This window comes from Myotis brandtii, unplaced genomic scaffold, assembly GCF_000412655.1.
Source record: "Myotis brandtii unplaced genomic scaffold, ASM41265v1 scaffold8, whole genome shotgun sequence".
Taxonomy (NCBI): domain Eukaryota; kingdom Metazoa; phylum Chordata; class Mammalia; order Chiroptera; family Vespertilionidae; genus Myotis; species Myotis brandtii.
The window spans coordinates 1,919,106-1,935,129 of record NW_005371219.1 but is presented as its reverse complement, the minus strand read 5'-3'; the positions used below and the strand labels follow the sequence as shown (position 1 = coordinate 1,935,129).

Below are 16,024 nucleotides of genomic sequence, written 5' to 3'. Positions count from 1 at the left end.
GAACTTGAAGTAAACTTTGCCATAATCCTCCAAATTCTTCAATATTATGAAGTAAATGTCAGTAATTAATCTCTCTTGATGTTCTAGGAAAAACAAACTAGGATAATCCTCTAGTTTTGATAACACTTGTCCCTCAGCTACTTCTTTTGCATAACAAAAATTTAAGGACATCACAAATGTTAGATTTAAAAGAAAAACACTGGGAAGAAAATGACTCCTTGTAAGAGCAATTATCACCAGATACAGTTCATGGCAAGGTGACTACCTTTCTCTTACATTCTAACTCTTACCTCATCTTGATTTAATGCAAAGGAATTAATGAAATATTTCTCTGCTTCTTTTAAAGTCTTAAGTAAAAAACTAGGTAAAAACTTAGGTAAAGTTTTAGGTAACAAATCTTTAAAATCCATCAGCTATTTCACTGTTCTAGGTTGTGACTCTTCAATTAGGTAGAGGACTGTTATTTTCAAACCCTAATAACCAACACACAGAGAAGACTTAAATTTGGCAAATTAACTGACGTTGGACATCACACAAATAGAAAAAAACCTTGAAATGACCAGAAAGTCCCGTTTTTGGTGGCATTACATTGTACCATAATGCCCACTGTGAAAACAATAGGTTTTTCAGAAATCAGGTCCCTTTCTAGCAGCAGTTTAGCAAATGCATGTAAATGTCTGTCTGTGAAATAAATCCGCCACAGGTGCTGCACCTGGAAATGAGGTCTCCAACAGGAAGCCATTTATTATCATAATAAATTATATCTGTGACCTACAGAGATCCCCTGACACACTCCTTTAAAAAGTATAGCTTGTTGCCCTGCCTGGTGCGGGTAGTCCCAGGCACCAAAAGGTCGCCAGTTCAATTCCTGATCAGGGCATACACCCAGTTGCAGGTTTGATCCCAGGTCGGGGTGTGTGTGGGAAGCAAATGATTGATGTTCCTCTCTCATATTGATATTTCTCTTTCCCTCTCTCTCTCCCCCTCTCCTTTCTTCTCTCTCTAAAAATCAATTTAAAAAATATATATATAGCTTGTTAATTTTAAAGACTCTAGTTCACTTGAAGAACCATGATTGAAGTTTGGAGTATAATTCTTATAAAACTGCAAGCTATGTATGTTTAAAAGAAAACTTGTACAAACATTTAGAGCTTAATTTCCTGGAATTTAGAGTGAAGAATGAGACTGAATTTATCTAGTATCTAAATTAATCTCTAGAAGTAGCTAAACCATGTAAACCTTAGATTTTTTAAAGCAGTATTGTGATAAAATCACCCTTCCCTGCCTACCCATTCCTGGGGACCAGGTGCGTACCAGGAAGAAATGAATGTAGGTTTCTTTCCCTTTGAGTGTTTCCAACTCTGGAGCATCACAACGCTGCTATAAACCGGCATCTCTTACTTCTCAGTAGCACAGGGAAGATTCTGCTCAGCTCCTCTCAGGAGCTGCCTGACTCGAGAGCTTGTTGCATGTCTATATCTCTTTTGATTCTATATCTCTTTTGATGACCTCCTGTTAACTAAATTTTTGGTCCTATCAACATGTTTGCATTTTCTCAGCAGAAAATAAAACTGCCAATATCCAAAGGCAAGAACAACAGGAATCAGAAAAACTCCAGAGCCATCCTAATTTCCTCCTCCCACCTCATTCTGTTCTCCATCTTGGCTGCGGGTAGTCCGGGTTCTGAACTCCCACCTCCCTGCCCCCACAGACCTGAGGTCAGGCACCTGAGGAGCAGGGTGGGGTGGGGTGAGGCGAGGCCCCGGTCGTGGCAGTGTCCGCCGAATGAAGAAAACCAGCCACCAAGGCCCAGAGCTGGCTCTTGCTCAGTGTGTGTCAGAGCAGGACAGTCTATGGGCCCTAACACTGAACTTCAGCCAGATTAATTTTTTTAAAAAAAGTTAGAAAAAATCGGCTTCCTTTGGTGATGTACCTTAATTAGTCAGCTTTATAAATGTACCTATATATATGAAATGAACATAGAAAGCACCTTAAAATAAGAATTCCCTCACCAAACTAGCCTATATAGAATTATATAAACATCCCAACCTATGAAAACATGGTCCCATATAAAGAGAGAAAAAAAGAGTATGTTAAAATACAAAATTAAAGCTACTATTCTCAAGTTACAGGTTAATTTCAAAATGATGTAATTACTAGCAAATGCCAGAAACCTGCTTCTTGTCTAGTGTTACACTTAAAATTAATTCCAAAAACCTTAGCCAAACTAATTTATTTTCATCAAGAGCTCATAGAATAGAGGGAAGAATCCCAAAATATGCATAAGACTGTATCTCGCAATGATGTGTCCTTTAAAAATGAACTCAGTACTTCTTAATGTGTGATCTTTCACTGCCTCATTTCTAGCTATGTGTAGGTTAGTTACCCAGTGTACTGATTATTCCAGAATTTTTCCAAGCAAAATTTAAGCTGATGAGTATTTCCAGGGTCACCATCCATTTCCCTTTTTGAAAGAAGGTGTCCTAAATATGCCCTTTTCCAGTCTTCAGGCACCTCATCAGTCCTCCACGAGTTCTCAAAAATGATATCTAGCGGTTCTGTGATGACTTCGGCCAATTCATTAAGTACTCTAGGATGCCAGCCAATGGGACCTGTGGATTTGAACATAGGGGGGTTATTGAAGTTCTCCTTTTCCCATTCTTCCCCTAGTTCAGCATGGATTCCTGCTCCTATTTTTAAGTCATATTTATCCCTTTCTGGTTACCACTTGGACTTTTGAAAAACAGCTTTAAAGTCTGCTTTTTATCTATGCATTTTCTCTTTGAAGCTAATCAACAAAAATATTTTTTCTTTTTCTCAAGCCTATTTTTTTCAAGTTTTGTTTTCAAGAGGTCTGTTTCTTTTTCCTTTTATGTTGCTTGTCAGACATAGTAACACAAAATTACATAAACTTATAATTTGCCTTCCTAAACCACCACTCAATACTATACCTCAGCATCCTTACTAATAGAGTAACAGTCAACACACTGTGAAACCTTCTAAAGGCTACACGCCTCAGGCTCAGAGGGTGCATATCAATTAACCTGTATCTGCAAGTGCTAATTCAAAATGCACCTTCCAAAATGAAACTGATTCACAATCATCTTTTATCATAATCACACACATTATGCAGAAACAGTAACTTTTTCACATATGCATTTAAAAAATGCATGGTTCCACAAGTGCTGGGAAGAGATTGATAAGGATTTCTTCCGAAGCAGGATTTAGTAGAATCCATCGTTGTGTGGTCATCTGTGTCAGTGTTCTGGGATTGAGATTACACTAATTATCGGCAAACTCTGATAGGTGTTGACCATTTTAACCCCTTCACTGTCACAATGATTCCTCTGCAATCGAAAGACAGCAACAGATTACAGCTCCCTGCCCATCTGTCACAGACATGCCCCGTGCCAACACTCCCCTGACAGCTCTGACATGGACAAAGGAGAGGAAGGAAGGAGAGCACAAAGGAAGAGAGGACACCTGAGTCTTTCCCAAGATTCTGACAGGACAGGCAAATTGTGCTGGTAGATTCAACTGTGCGCTTGTTGGGTTTTTGTTTTTGTTTTTAATTGGAAAAGCTTTGGGAAAGGTGGAACCAATTTTGCTTTCTTTTGTTTTGTTTTTCTAGTCTGCATCTCTCCTACCTGCCCCCAGTTTTGTGCTTTACAAAAATAACTCATATTCCAGGCATCATTACAAAGATTCTTTTAAAAAAACAATTGTATACATTTCTCAAGGGTACAACAATTTGTTTGAGCACATGCCATTTTCACCTCTGCTCAGAAAGCCACCTGCTGATGGCAATATGTTAACTAATATGTCATCATTAATTAGTTTGGATAACATTATCCAGCAATTGCATCTATATGGAAAGTATTACTAACCATGCACAGGAAGTTTCTTTCTCCAGAGAATCAAGCTATTTTCAGGTGTGTTTTTTTTCCTGTAATACTAAGTAATAATTTATTATTAACTAATATATTCAAGTAGTCACTCAAAGAAACCACAGCTAAGCTAATACATCTATTAAAATTACCTCCTGTTACACACTTTGAAAAAGTGATGTTCAATCTTTCTTGACAAAACTAAGGGGTTTTTTTTGGTGTGGAGTGAGGACAAGTTCAGCTTACTATAAAGAAAGCAAAACTGTTTGGTTTTGAATGCTCTAATAATGAATAAATGAAAAGATATTACCAAACTCTATAGTTACCCTAGAGTGCAAGATAACTCGCTATTTCTATCAGAAAAAAACAGCAACAGAAAGAGCCACTGTTCCCAACATCAGCAGTTACTAAGGGCAAGAACAGGATCGCCAAGGGAGGAGGCAGCATCTTGAGGACATTCTTATTAACATAAAAATGCTCAGATGTCACCATGCTAGATATAGCTCTGCCTGAAGCCAGGAAGATGGCCTCGCCTACCATTAAAGGTCACTTTATTCTAGGAACCTATAAAAATAAAGAAAAATGCCTTTGGACCGGTTATCAGCCAGCAAGTGTAGACACACCCTCCACACTGAACTTATCTGAAGATGAGGACCATGGAGTCCTTCACAAATCTAGCATCAAGTTTACAGCCTCAGAAACCTCGAGTCTTTGGCTCAACAAAAACAAATTGCATTCATTAAACAAGCCCAGTCTTGCAAGTTACTGTTTTTCATTCTTTGGGGGTGAGGGTGGGAGGCAGACAAACAGGATTTCCGCGGTTGGGCCATGGAGCGTTTCGAGAGGCGAGAGCAGTCACAGAGAACAGTAATTAGCCGGGCACATGTTGCTTCATGACCATAGAAATGCTGATAATTTTCCTGTTACACACGGTCCCCCTTGCTCTGGCGGCTCACATGCACTGGGACAGCCCTGCTCCTACTAGGTCCCATTCCTGTCGAGTGGGATAGGAATGAGCAGATGCTTAAAATTCCGACCAACTTGAAGGAGATAACTGATGAAAATAAGTCTTCTGGGCACACAGGCACAGGTAGTCCAGCCTCGTTTCCCACAGCCGCTCCCCTCAGCACACATTATTCATATTTCAATCCCCCCTAAATTATCTGGCATACTCCCACAAAGAAAAAAGTTCTTTCTTCATGCCACAAACAGCAATAATAATAGTCTATTTTTATGTGTGTATGGATGTAGTAGGAGGTTGACTTAAAAATCATGAGAGCAATGGACTCAAATCTGGTCCTTTCTCAAACTTCATGAAAGCCGACCTCTGGAACAATAAACAGCAAGTTCTACTTTTGGCTCTGTTAATGCTCCTGAAGTTTTGCTATTTTTATAGCAGGGTTTGTAAATGAATGCCAGCAGTTTGTAATGTTATCTCCCTATTTCTAGGAAACATTACTGAACGGTCTATACTCCAGCTGACCTAATTCTCCCCTTACCTGCCTTGGAGACTTCTCTCAATCACAGAGTTTTTGTGGTAGGGCTGCACAAACCTAATTCTTGGGCTGAACTGTGTGACTTTCTCAGTCTAATTTGTTTTGGGCTATTATGGGGGATGGGAAGGGTGGGAGGAAAGCTCTCATTTCATAGATATTTGGCAATTCTCCTAATGTCCATGTTACAGTTCCAAACAGAGAAACAGGATGGGGCAGACAACGTTATTTAATGAATAAAGAAACTGCAATTCTATAGCTAAAAATTAAGATTTCTGAGGTTACATTTTTTTCTCCATTTATTATTTTGATTTTTAACTGGTTTCAAATATGTAACTCCTTTTAGCTTGTGATTTGCCCCTAATTAAAGGCAATCAGAATTATATGGGGCTAACCCATTTAGAAGTTATTTCTCTATTGTGATATTATTCTAAGGCTGTAGCTCCATTGCAGATACAGAACCAACAAACATAAATTCTCCACATTTGGTTGCTGGGATAAAAAATAAAACTGGTGCTTGGCAGGCCTGGCTCAGCTGTTGAGCGTCCACCTCTGAACCAGGAGGTAACAGTTCGATTCCCGGTCAGGGCACATGCCTGGGTTTAGAGCTCCATCCCCAGTGTGGGGCATGCAGGAGGCAGTCAATCTATGATTCTCTCTCATCATTGATGTTTCTATCTCTCTCCTTCTCCCTTCCTCTCTGAAATCAATAAAAATATATTTTTTAAAAAGTAAAAAATAAATAAAACTGGTGACTATACAGTGACAGTCCATGCAATTTCTTTACAATTGGGGGCAAATGTCTTATAGGAAAAAAAATTAATTAGGAATGACAGTACAAATGTTCCCTCCTCTCCTCCTAGATGGCAAAAAAGGGACACTAAGCTGAACCTCTGGGTGCGTGGTGACAGGATATGTTTCCTCCTCATGACTTTCTCAAGTTGAGTTGACCAACATTCAGCACAAGGCCTGTCGTTATGGGACCAAGGAAGGTTGGGAATCTGCTTAGAGAGAGGGAGCTTCAATACAGCCTCATTTTAATTGTAAACTCCTCCAAGGGCAGAAACCACATTTTATACTTCTTTATGTCTCCCGAGGGGACATTATAGATAACGTCACACACTACTATTGCTGGTTGATTGATTTGTCCGCACTACAATTTTTACATAGAATTTCTCAGCAATCTAAGATCCTATTGGGACATTTTAGACAAGCAAGTCAGATAGACATATAAATTCTTTTGCCTATACATCGGAGAAAAAGTTATCAATATATGTACACTAAACCCACATGTATCTTAATGGCCATCTTTCAATTCCATAAAGGCCTCAGAGGGCTTATGTATTACTTGGCCCAAGTAAAAACCCTCAGAGGGTTTTTTCTCAGCTGCTGTACTGGGGAGGCCCTGGCTGCCTCCCAGACCCCAACAGGCTGGAGGATGCCTTATGTTAGACAGCTAGCTGGATGCAGGTCCTTTTTTCTGCTAGAGGAGTCTTAAGAGTAGATTTCTTAGGGACTCTATAGACTAGAAAAATGTTTAACTTCCTCCAGAATAATCTACATATGTACTTTTTTTTTAATCATCACCCAAGGATATTTTTTTCCCCATTGATATTTAGAGAGTGGAAGGGGAGAGGGAAGAGGAGAGCAAAAGGAGACAGAGAAATATCTATATGAGAGAGACACATCCATCGATTGGTTGCCTCTTGCATGAACTGACCAGGGACAGGGAATAAACCCAAAACCCAGGTACCTGCCCTGACCAGGAATCAAATCCAAGACCCTTCGGTGCTTGGGCTAATGGTCTAACCAGTTAGCAACCCAGGCCAGGGCTACATATATACTTTTTTTTTACTTTACCCACAAATACCCAAATGCTATGCACATATTATGGACCAACATCCTGTCTTCATCTATGGTGTGTCCTTGGCAAATACTGACTTACTACCTACTTCCTGGAACAAAGTAAGTGGGTTTTAATAAAGGCACTGCTTCTCCCTACCTCCTCGCAACCCACATGGTTCTAATCTTCACTCAGGACTTATCCACAGGTTTTCAGCAAATGCAAAGTTTACTGGAGAAGCTGGAAATTTTCCTACCTGCTTATCATTCAGAAAATTCTCAGGGACAAATTCAGGGGTTCAAAGATAAAAGCACCTTTGCTTATGCTATCCTCAGGGCATTAACTGATTTTATAATTCTTCCCAACTAAGCAGCTATGTAAATCCGTTTTCTTAAAAGCATTTTGTTATAATCATCACTGAGTACGCTGATCCTGCTAAATTCCCACCCAGGGGTTGTGGCCTGCACGTGGTGGCAAGCTCTGGGAGACCGGGCTCTCAGAGGCCAGGACCTCCTCACTGCCATGCAGTGACAGCCGTGTCTTATCTCTACCAGGAAGATTAACTGTTGGGATTTCTAGACTGTGCTTTCAATAATTTTTTAATAATTAACAGCTTGTCACAACATGAAGCTGGGGCTAGGTCACTACTCTTTCCAGAAGTTTAAAGTACAATTAAGGAGACAAAATGGTAGCTGGTGGGGCCAGTGATTGCGGGAACAAAGAGTGAAGGTATAGAGGGAGCGGAAGGACTCTATGAAGAGAGACTAAGTGCAACACAATAAAGGGATAATTATGAACATAATTATTACTTGGGCCAAGAGTAAATACGACGGGAGGGATTAGTAATTCCTCATCTGAAATAGAGGCAAAGAAGAGCAGATGGGCGAAGATGCCAACACATTTTGAGATGAAGGAGAGAGGGAGGGAGGAGGGGAGGGAGTTCATTACAGGGGATTTCTGGTTCTCAGTAATGACGGAGCCAAGGCTATTTGAAGAAGAGTTGTTGAGAGGCGCAGGTTGGGAGTGGTGGACGGAGTCTGAAATAGCCACTAAGGGAAGTTCAATGGAGTCACTCTGACAGCTGCAAGAGGGCAGATTCAGCTGGATTGGACTGTGTGGAATTACAGTGATATGGATTTTAGAATTCCCCTGTATTATGCTTCAGTGTCTCTAAATACCACCCCAAATAGTAATTAAGACAGACATAGGCCTATAAAAGTGTAGCACAAATCCAGATCCAAGATAATGATAAATTCTAGAGCATTCTGAACACCAGGGTTCTGTACTCCATTGCAACTCTTTAATAAAATATATTTTGATAAGTCTTTTGATGAAAAAGTCCTATTGATGACTGCTTGGGGTGCTATAACAGAATACCACAGACTGGGTGAATTATAAACAACAGAAACTCATTTCTCATATTTCTGGAGGCCGGAGAGTCCAAGATCAAAGTGTCCACAGATTCAGTGTCTGGGGAGGGCCTCTTCCTGGTTCATGGATACCATCTTTTTGAGGTGTCTTCACATGGCAGAAAGAAGCTCTCTGGGGCCTCTTTTCTAAGGGCACTAATCCCATTCATGAGGGCTCCACCTTCATGACCTAATCAACTCCCAAAGGCCCCACCTCCAAATACCATCACAATGAGGATTAGGTTTCACCCTAGGAGTCTGGGGAGGACACAAACATTTAGTCTATAGCAATGTCTGTCTCTAAACATGGCTCATTGGCTGCTCACTTAAATTTCTCATCTCTCTGTCCTTCCCTGTATCCCTCTGTCTCTCTCTCATCCCCCTACTCACAGAAAAACCATCCATTATTAGGTACTAGTGGACTTTGAAATCACCATTAACACTAACTCTTATTACAATTATCATCAATAAAGTTGCCATTAACTGTGTATTTATAGTGCATATTGTGATTGTCATTACCTGTCTAACCTGGCAAGAGTAAAAACTACTAATATTAATTGAGTGACATCTCTCTGCATCAGGCACTGTGCTGAGAACATTGTATATTTTTATACATAATCCCCTTACTTCCCACAAGCCAATGTAATGTCTATCATGAAACCCAGTTTCATAGATGAGAAATCTGAGACTTTCAAGTACAGATAACCTGACAGAGTGCTTGTGTCCAACAGCAAAGTCCAACCTTATAAAAGTGTGTCTGCACTCCCAAACAATTTTGACTGGGAACATAGTACTTTTGTTATAGCAGCGCTCAGAAACTGATACAGATCTCTTTCATATAAATACATCATTTCTCAAATGCTCTTAGGAATATTTTTAATCACCTCATTTTGTTTTTATTCAGAATATTAAATGTGCAAAATGATTACTTAGATATACTATGATATTTAATGTAATTCATAACATATAAGAAAAATTTTGAATATCATCTATTAATGGTACAAACTGTTTAAATTAATTATGTAAGAAAAATAGAACTTAAAAATACATTAAAAACTATTCACTGTGTTTATACATGGACTCCATGTATATTAAAATGCAGAATGACATTTAACTATGTACCACAACATCAAAAATAGAAAATCAGCATGTGAAAGGATTGTTTTTCTTTTGCTTAATATCCACTTTATTATTTATTATTTACTTAAATATTTATGATTTGTTTTAAATTGCAAGACAAGAGAGGTTTCAGTGACTATTTACAAGCATTTTTCTACAAATAACACACTAGACATGTGGATATTTTTATTTCCAATAAATTAGGGATAAATATAACTGCCAGTATTTTCCTGTTTTGATATCAGTTACTGAAGAATGAGGAAGAGTTTAATATGCAGTGTAGGTGTATTTGAGCTCTGTGAGGGTTTCATTTTAAAGAAGAAAATATTTAAATAATTTTTATTGAGTTATTTAAAGATATATAATTCAACAGTCACTATTCCCAACCTGGACAACTTTTTTTTTCTTTTTTTTTAGAAAAGAACATTTCTTTTTTTTAAATATATATTTTATTGATTTTTTACAGAGAGGAAAGAAACATCGATGAGAGAGAAACATCAATCAGCTGCCTCCTGCACACTCCCTACTGGGGATATGCCCACAACCAAGGTACATGCCCTTGACCGGAATCGAACCTGGGACCCTTGAGTCTGAAGGCTGACGCTCTATCCACTGAGCCAAACTGGTTAGGGCCCTAGACAACTTTTTTAACTCCTCTGACAGCTCAGAAACCTCCAGCTGGCAAACACTTCACTATCCTATTTTAGTGTTCTCAAACTTTCAGTTCTAGGAGCCATTTGCATTTTCTAAAAGCTTTAAGGATCCCAAAGAGCTTCTGTTTATGTGGGTTATAACTATTGATATTTACTATATTTGAAATTACAACTAAGAAAGGTTTAAAGTATTAAATTCATTTAAAATATAAAATAGTAAATGCCTTATATGTTAACATAAATAACATATCTTTATGTAAAATAAATATATTCCCCTCCTAAAGAATTAATAAGAAGGATGGCATTGTTTTGCATTTTTGCATATCTCTTTACTTGGTAGACAACTGGATTTTCACATCTTTCACATTTGTTCTATGGCAATATGTTTTTTTAGATGAAATATATGAAAGAAATCTGTCCTCCATAGATGTATCACTTAAAAAAAGAAAATATTTTAATAGCTTTTTTAAAGAGGTAATTGTAGATATGCTTTTTGATACCATGACAAAACTTGACAACAGATAGTGTCTTAAAAGTCAGTTGCAATGTGAAATCTGAAACCATACAATGAGCTTTTTATTCTCTGTCTACTACATAAAAACCATTGGTCCATCTTCCATTCTTAATGGATCTCTTCCCATCATGATTTGGTGACATCATGCATTGGTCATTTGAAAAATATCGGGTTCCTGAGTTATGCAGACCTTCCGAATGTTAATCCACTATTCAATGTAAAAAAAGAATGTTTATTAATATCACCATCCCTCTGATCAAAGAAAGCCTTCAAGTCTATTACTGAGTAACTGTCAAGCTCACTGTGGCAAATACAAATTTTCCAAAAATATAATTTTTACTTAAATATTTAAATTTTATTTTAACAAACATTGTCAATTGTTTTTCTTGAAATATTAGGTCCACTTTACTCATCTTTGAGAATCTGCCAAATGCCCAAGTCTAACTATGGCTTGTTCTCCAGTTGTTCTTTCAAGTGAAAATGATGTTCCATGAATAAAGCTGCTAATTCAGCTAGCAACTCAAACAATAGCAGAGGTGGTTTGCAAGGAGACAAGGTACACACACACTTCCATTTGCAACAGAAGTCTTTATGAGTAGTTCCATTTTATGGCACAGAATATTTTTTTTAAAAACCTACGCAAAGCTTGAACTTTAATAAATTTACTAATTTCCACTACTTCATCAAGGATATTTTTAGGAAAGTGGCTCTTTTTGGCATGTGTACAGATGAAGACTACAATAGGTGCTAATATGGTTTGGTGCCACTGCCTTGATTGGCACTCACGTGCCAGCACTTTCAACCACTGTTGCTTTTGTGCTCCCAGTGCAAGTGTCCACAAGGTGAAAAGGGCAAATAATGTCACAGCATTGCTATGAAACAATTATTACCACGCAGACCCCCTAAAAGGATCTCTGAGACCACCAATGATGTGAGGACCACACTTTGAGAACCCTTGCTTTACATCACTTCTAGATGGAGAGTCAAGGTAGAGGTCTCAAAATCAGCACCAGCACGCCTCAGATCAACTCATTAGTCTGCAATATAAGTATATGCTTTGAAATGAGAGCTCTTCCTAACAATTACTCTGTATTCATCCTCCTGCCCCCCTCCCATCTGGCTCTGCCCCATGCAAAGCCTGGAGGCTTCCCGCCATGAAGGTGAGTTGATTTTCTTCACCTGTCTGGTGAGAGGGGTTGCAAAGACAGCTGAGCTGGCCAGGAAAAGATACTTCTCTAAGGGATTCTACTTGCCAACCTTGACAATAACAACTTCTTTTGAAATGACTTGGGCAATTCTGGGAACAGCTAGCCTGCAGCATCAATATAATCCTTGGTCCAGTCCCAGCTTCTCAATCACTGGAGCAGGGCCTCCACTGGGCCTTGACTTCACCTGCCAAATTAGAATGGGCAGGGAAGCAAAACTATGACCATATCCTCTTCAGCAATTCCTTGGAAAGCACATTTGCATGTTTATTGGCAGCCAGAGTGAAGGACTATTCTAGAGTGTCTATGTTGTTTTCTATCATTCCACTTCTTCTGTGGTTTTGGCAGGGGAAGGAGGGGCACTTTCAAATGTCTCAAGAAAGTATGTAACATGCTCTGACACCATCATTCTGGGATTCAAGGACCCATAGCTAATTTCTTTAAAGGCACAGTACCTATAAAGTCATCAGAATAATCCTCAAGATGCTGGCCTTGTCCAAATGAACTCTGAGGACATGTAAATGGATTACCTGAAGCAGAAAAATAGGCAAATAGGACTGAGACCCATTATACACTGGAGGTCTTTACCACACATACTTGCTACTATGAAGTGACAGTTCTACAAGGTTTGGGAGCAAAGCCCAGATCAAAGGGCACTGCAGTTACACCAGGGTAGCCTAATGTCACAGTGTCCAGAGTAAACTCAGGGTAGTGTGTGTGTGTGTGTGTGTGTGTGTGTGTGTGTGATGTTAGGGCTGGGTGGGGAGTGGAGGACATGTGGGGTATATACTATCTCAATCCAAACCAGCCTATCCTCCAGGTATTCCTCAGCAGTCACTGAATCCCTTCCTGCCAGGAGAGAAACAAAGTCCCCTGCGCAAGCAGTACAGAGATCCCTGCTCAGACTGGAATGAAACCCAGTTTCCTTCTTCTTGGATGGGTAGCCTTGAGCACATTACTTAACCTAATGGCTCTATACTTCAGTTTCCCATCTAAAAAATGGAACCAACAATTGTACCTACATCTCTCACAGGGTTGTTTTGAAGATTAAACCAGTTAATAGTCATAAAACTGTTTAGGACAGTATCTGGCACAGTGTATGTCTATATATATATATCCGGATGTTTGTTCTAAGCTCTTCCTCATAAAAGGCATGGAATTCTATTGCCTGGTTAAGTCACTGAGTGACATAAACCCACCCTGTAAGAGGCATGGATATGTAGTCGCATCTCCAAGACAAAACATAACAAATGTGTGGCAGCATTAAGTTAGTCTTCCACAAAAGTTATTAGAATAAATCATGAATGTGTATGCTTTAAGCACTGTCTAGCCATTAACTTTTAAAAACTTCACTTAGCTTTGTGAAGCATATCCTATAGAACAGGGGTCCTCAAACTTTTTAAACAGGGGGCCAGTTCATTGTCCCTCAGACCATTGGAGGGCCGGACTGTAGTTTAAAAAAAAACTATGAACAAATTCCTATGCACACTGCACATATCTTATTTTGAAGTAAAAAAACAAAACGGGAACAAATACAATATTTGTATTTGCATTTGGCCCACGGGCCGTAGTTTGAGGACCCCTGCTACAGAACATAACCGTCATAGTAAGCAGTTCTCAGTTTTTTCAAGCATGAAGACCTCTTTAATTCTTTAAAAACATACACCCTCCCCACATGTTAAAGAAAAAGTAACTATTCTATTTTTCTTACTTTCCTGATACCCTTTGATCTAGAAAAAGTATTGCTTTAAAAGTGACCAAGAACTTAAGAACACCTTCAAGTAAATGTATACAAAACATTATCTATTAGATATCACACACAATGGTTGGTACCAAATAGTTTCCAGGACCCTCCTATTAATTCCTTAAGGGTCCATGCTCCTCGAATTAGGAGCCACTTTCCCAGAGGAAGAGAATCATCAGAAGCTAAAATCGCATTCTTGAAGAAATTCACAAACATTCAAATAAAGACTGGCTCACCAAGTGAAAAATCAGACCCCAGCGTCCCGACTTCAACAGAACACTGAGTGGTCACAGCTACATGCTTGCACTGGTTAGTGTATGCCAGCCAAGAAGACCTCAGAGCAGTACTTCAAGAAGCGAAAGGCCCACATTTTTTCTGTCTTCAATCAGAATAGCCGTCTTTCCTCCCCACACAATCTTCCAGTTGGGCCTTACAATTTGTCATTGTTTTCTCCTTCAGGAACTGACCCACTACAGCAATGATGTCAAACAGGGAAACTGATAATCCCATGCAGTGTCTGCAGGAACCACTCCTGGTTCCAGAGATAATACGAAGGACCCCAATTTCCTGGAACTAACACAGATCCATGGAAACATCCACAAGCAAAACCACAGAAGCTCAATGGATTGGATATTTTTCAGAAATTCAAAACCAGCATAACAAGGGATTTTAACCCCCCTTCCATTGACAGGAGTGTCTCCTGTATGACATAGCAATTCCAATAGCTGACTTTTGTCTCTCAGATAAAATAGAATTTAAAATGGTACATACATCTGCTGAAATCACATTCAGAAACAAGTTCCTCAATTCTTTCCTTCTGTTTTTCTCATTCCCTTTGAGAACAAATGTAAAATAACCTTCCACATTATTGCATTTTACTATCACTTTAAAGGAGAAGTTGTTTTTATTTCAGGACATACGGTAATGTGCAAAGTCATGCTATTTCACACTACATTATATTCACAGATTATGCAAGTTAAATAAAGACACCTTGCTGATTTCTTAATATAGATCCAGCTAAGATTAGTTATGCATCTGCCACCTTAACATTCAGATTGGGGGTGGGGTGCGGGAAAAAGCCTTAGTTAAAAATCACACTTGCATTGTGAGCGCTTAGAATTTTGTGGCTCGTTTAAGAGCATCACAATCAAGAATATAATTATGTTAAAAACACACACGATATCTTCTTATAAATTGCATCCCCTTCAATTTCTTTCCCTGCCCCCCCCCAATCCCCGCTCAAGTGGATTATTTTCCTTAACATCTGTGGACTTTTCTGACCTATGAAACAGGAGTTTGGTTAGATGATCTTAAGACACCCTCCAGTTCTATCATGCTGTGATTTTAAGATTTCTAGGGAATAGACTGACAAGGAGGCAGAGAAGAAACAGAGCCAAGATGCTATGGGAACTGAACCAATTCAGTTCCTAAACAAGGCATCTCCCATGATGCCTGACAAACGTCCCACATGGCACTGTCAGTGGACTGGCAGCTCAGAGCTCAAGGGCAACAAGGTGCCATAGAACTACAGGTCTACCACAACCTCAGTTGTGCTGTAACAAGGAAACATTTGCTTAACAACAGGCTCTCCAACACATCACTAAATCTTGAAAACATGAGCTCCTCCCAACCAACAACTGTGGACCAAAACTAATGACAGATTAATCTGAGTGCGTGGGAGGGGGGAGGCCTTATTTTTGGATCAGCAAATCTAACAATAACTTCCAGGCTGAGTGGCAAAGTGTTTATGCTTGCAAGTTTCTATAAATGCACAGTGTAATTCTTTCCGCTGCCGAATTATGTAAATAATTCATTCTGGTGGTGGATAATGCTCCGATTGGATCATTTAAATGAGGTTCCAACTGGTGACAGTCATGTTCCCCCACCAAGCAGAGCCTGAGACAAGGATTTATGTACAGGCGAATTATTTAGGGGTTGGGGAGAGTAAAATAAACCAGGGAAAGCCAACACGCGGATGTTTATGGAGTTTGCCACTTGGTGATATGCTGTTCAATTTTGCAAGACTTTCGGCGGAGCCTTAAGAAATTCATCTCAGAACTGCATGTAAGAGAAGAAAGAGGGAAACATTTATACCTCAGCATCTATTACCCATTTGTCAAGATATGCCTCCTGGGTGTCAATCTCCCTGCACTTCCT

At 39.3% G+C, this 16,024-nt stretch overlaps 1 protein-coding gene across 1 annotated transcript in view; it reads right to left on the bottom strand.

The window, feature by feature from the left end:
- Nucleotides 1-982: 982 nt before the first annotated feature.
- The window catches only part of SAMD5 (sterile alpha motif domain containing 5), a 41,012-nt gene continuing 25,970 nt past the window's right edge, over nt 983-16,024 (bottom strand). The window contains exon 2 of the mRNA XM_005883810.2: nt 983-2,612. Coding sequence (XP_005883872.1) covers nt 2,550-2,612 — 63 coding nt within the window. The 3' untranslated portion in view covers nt 983-2,549. The remainder of the gene's footprint in view (nt 2,613-16,024) is intronic.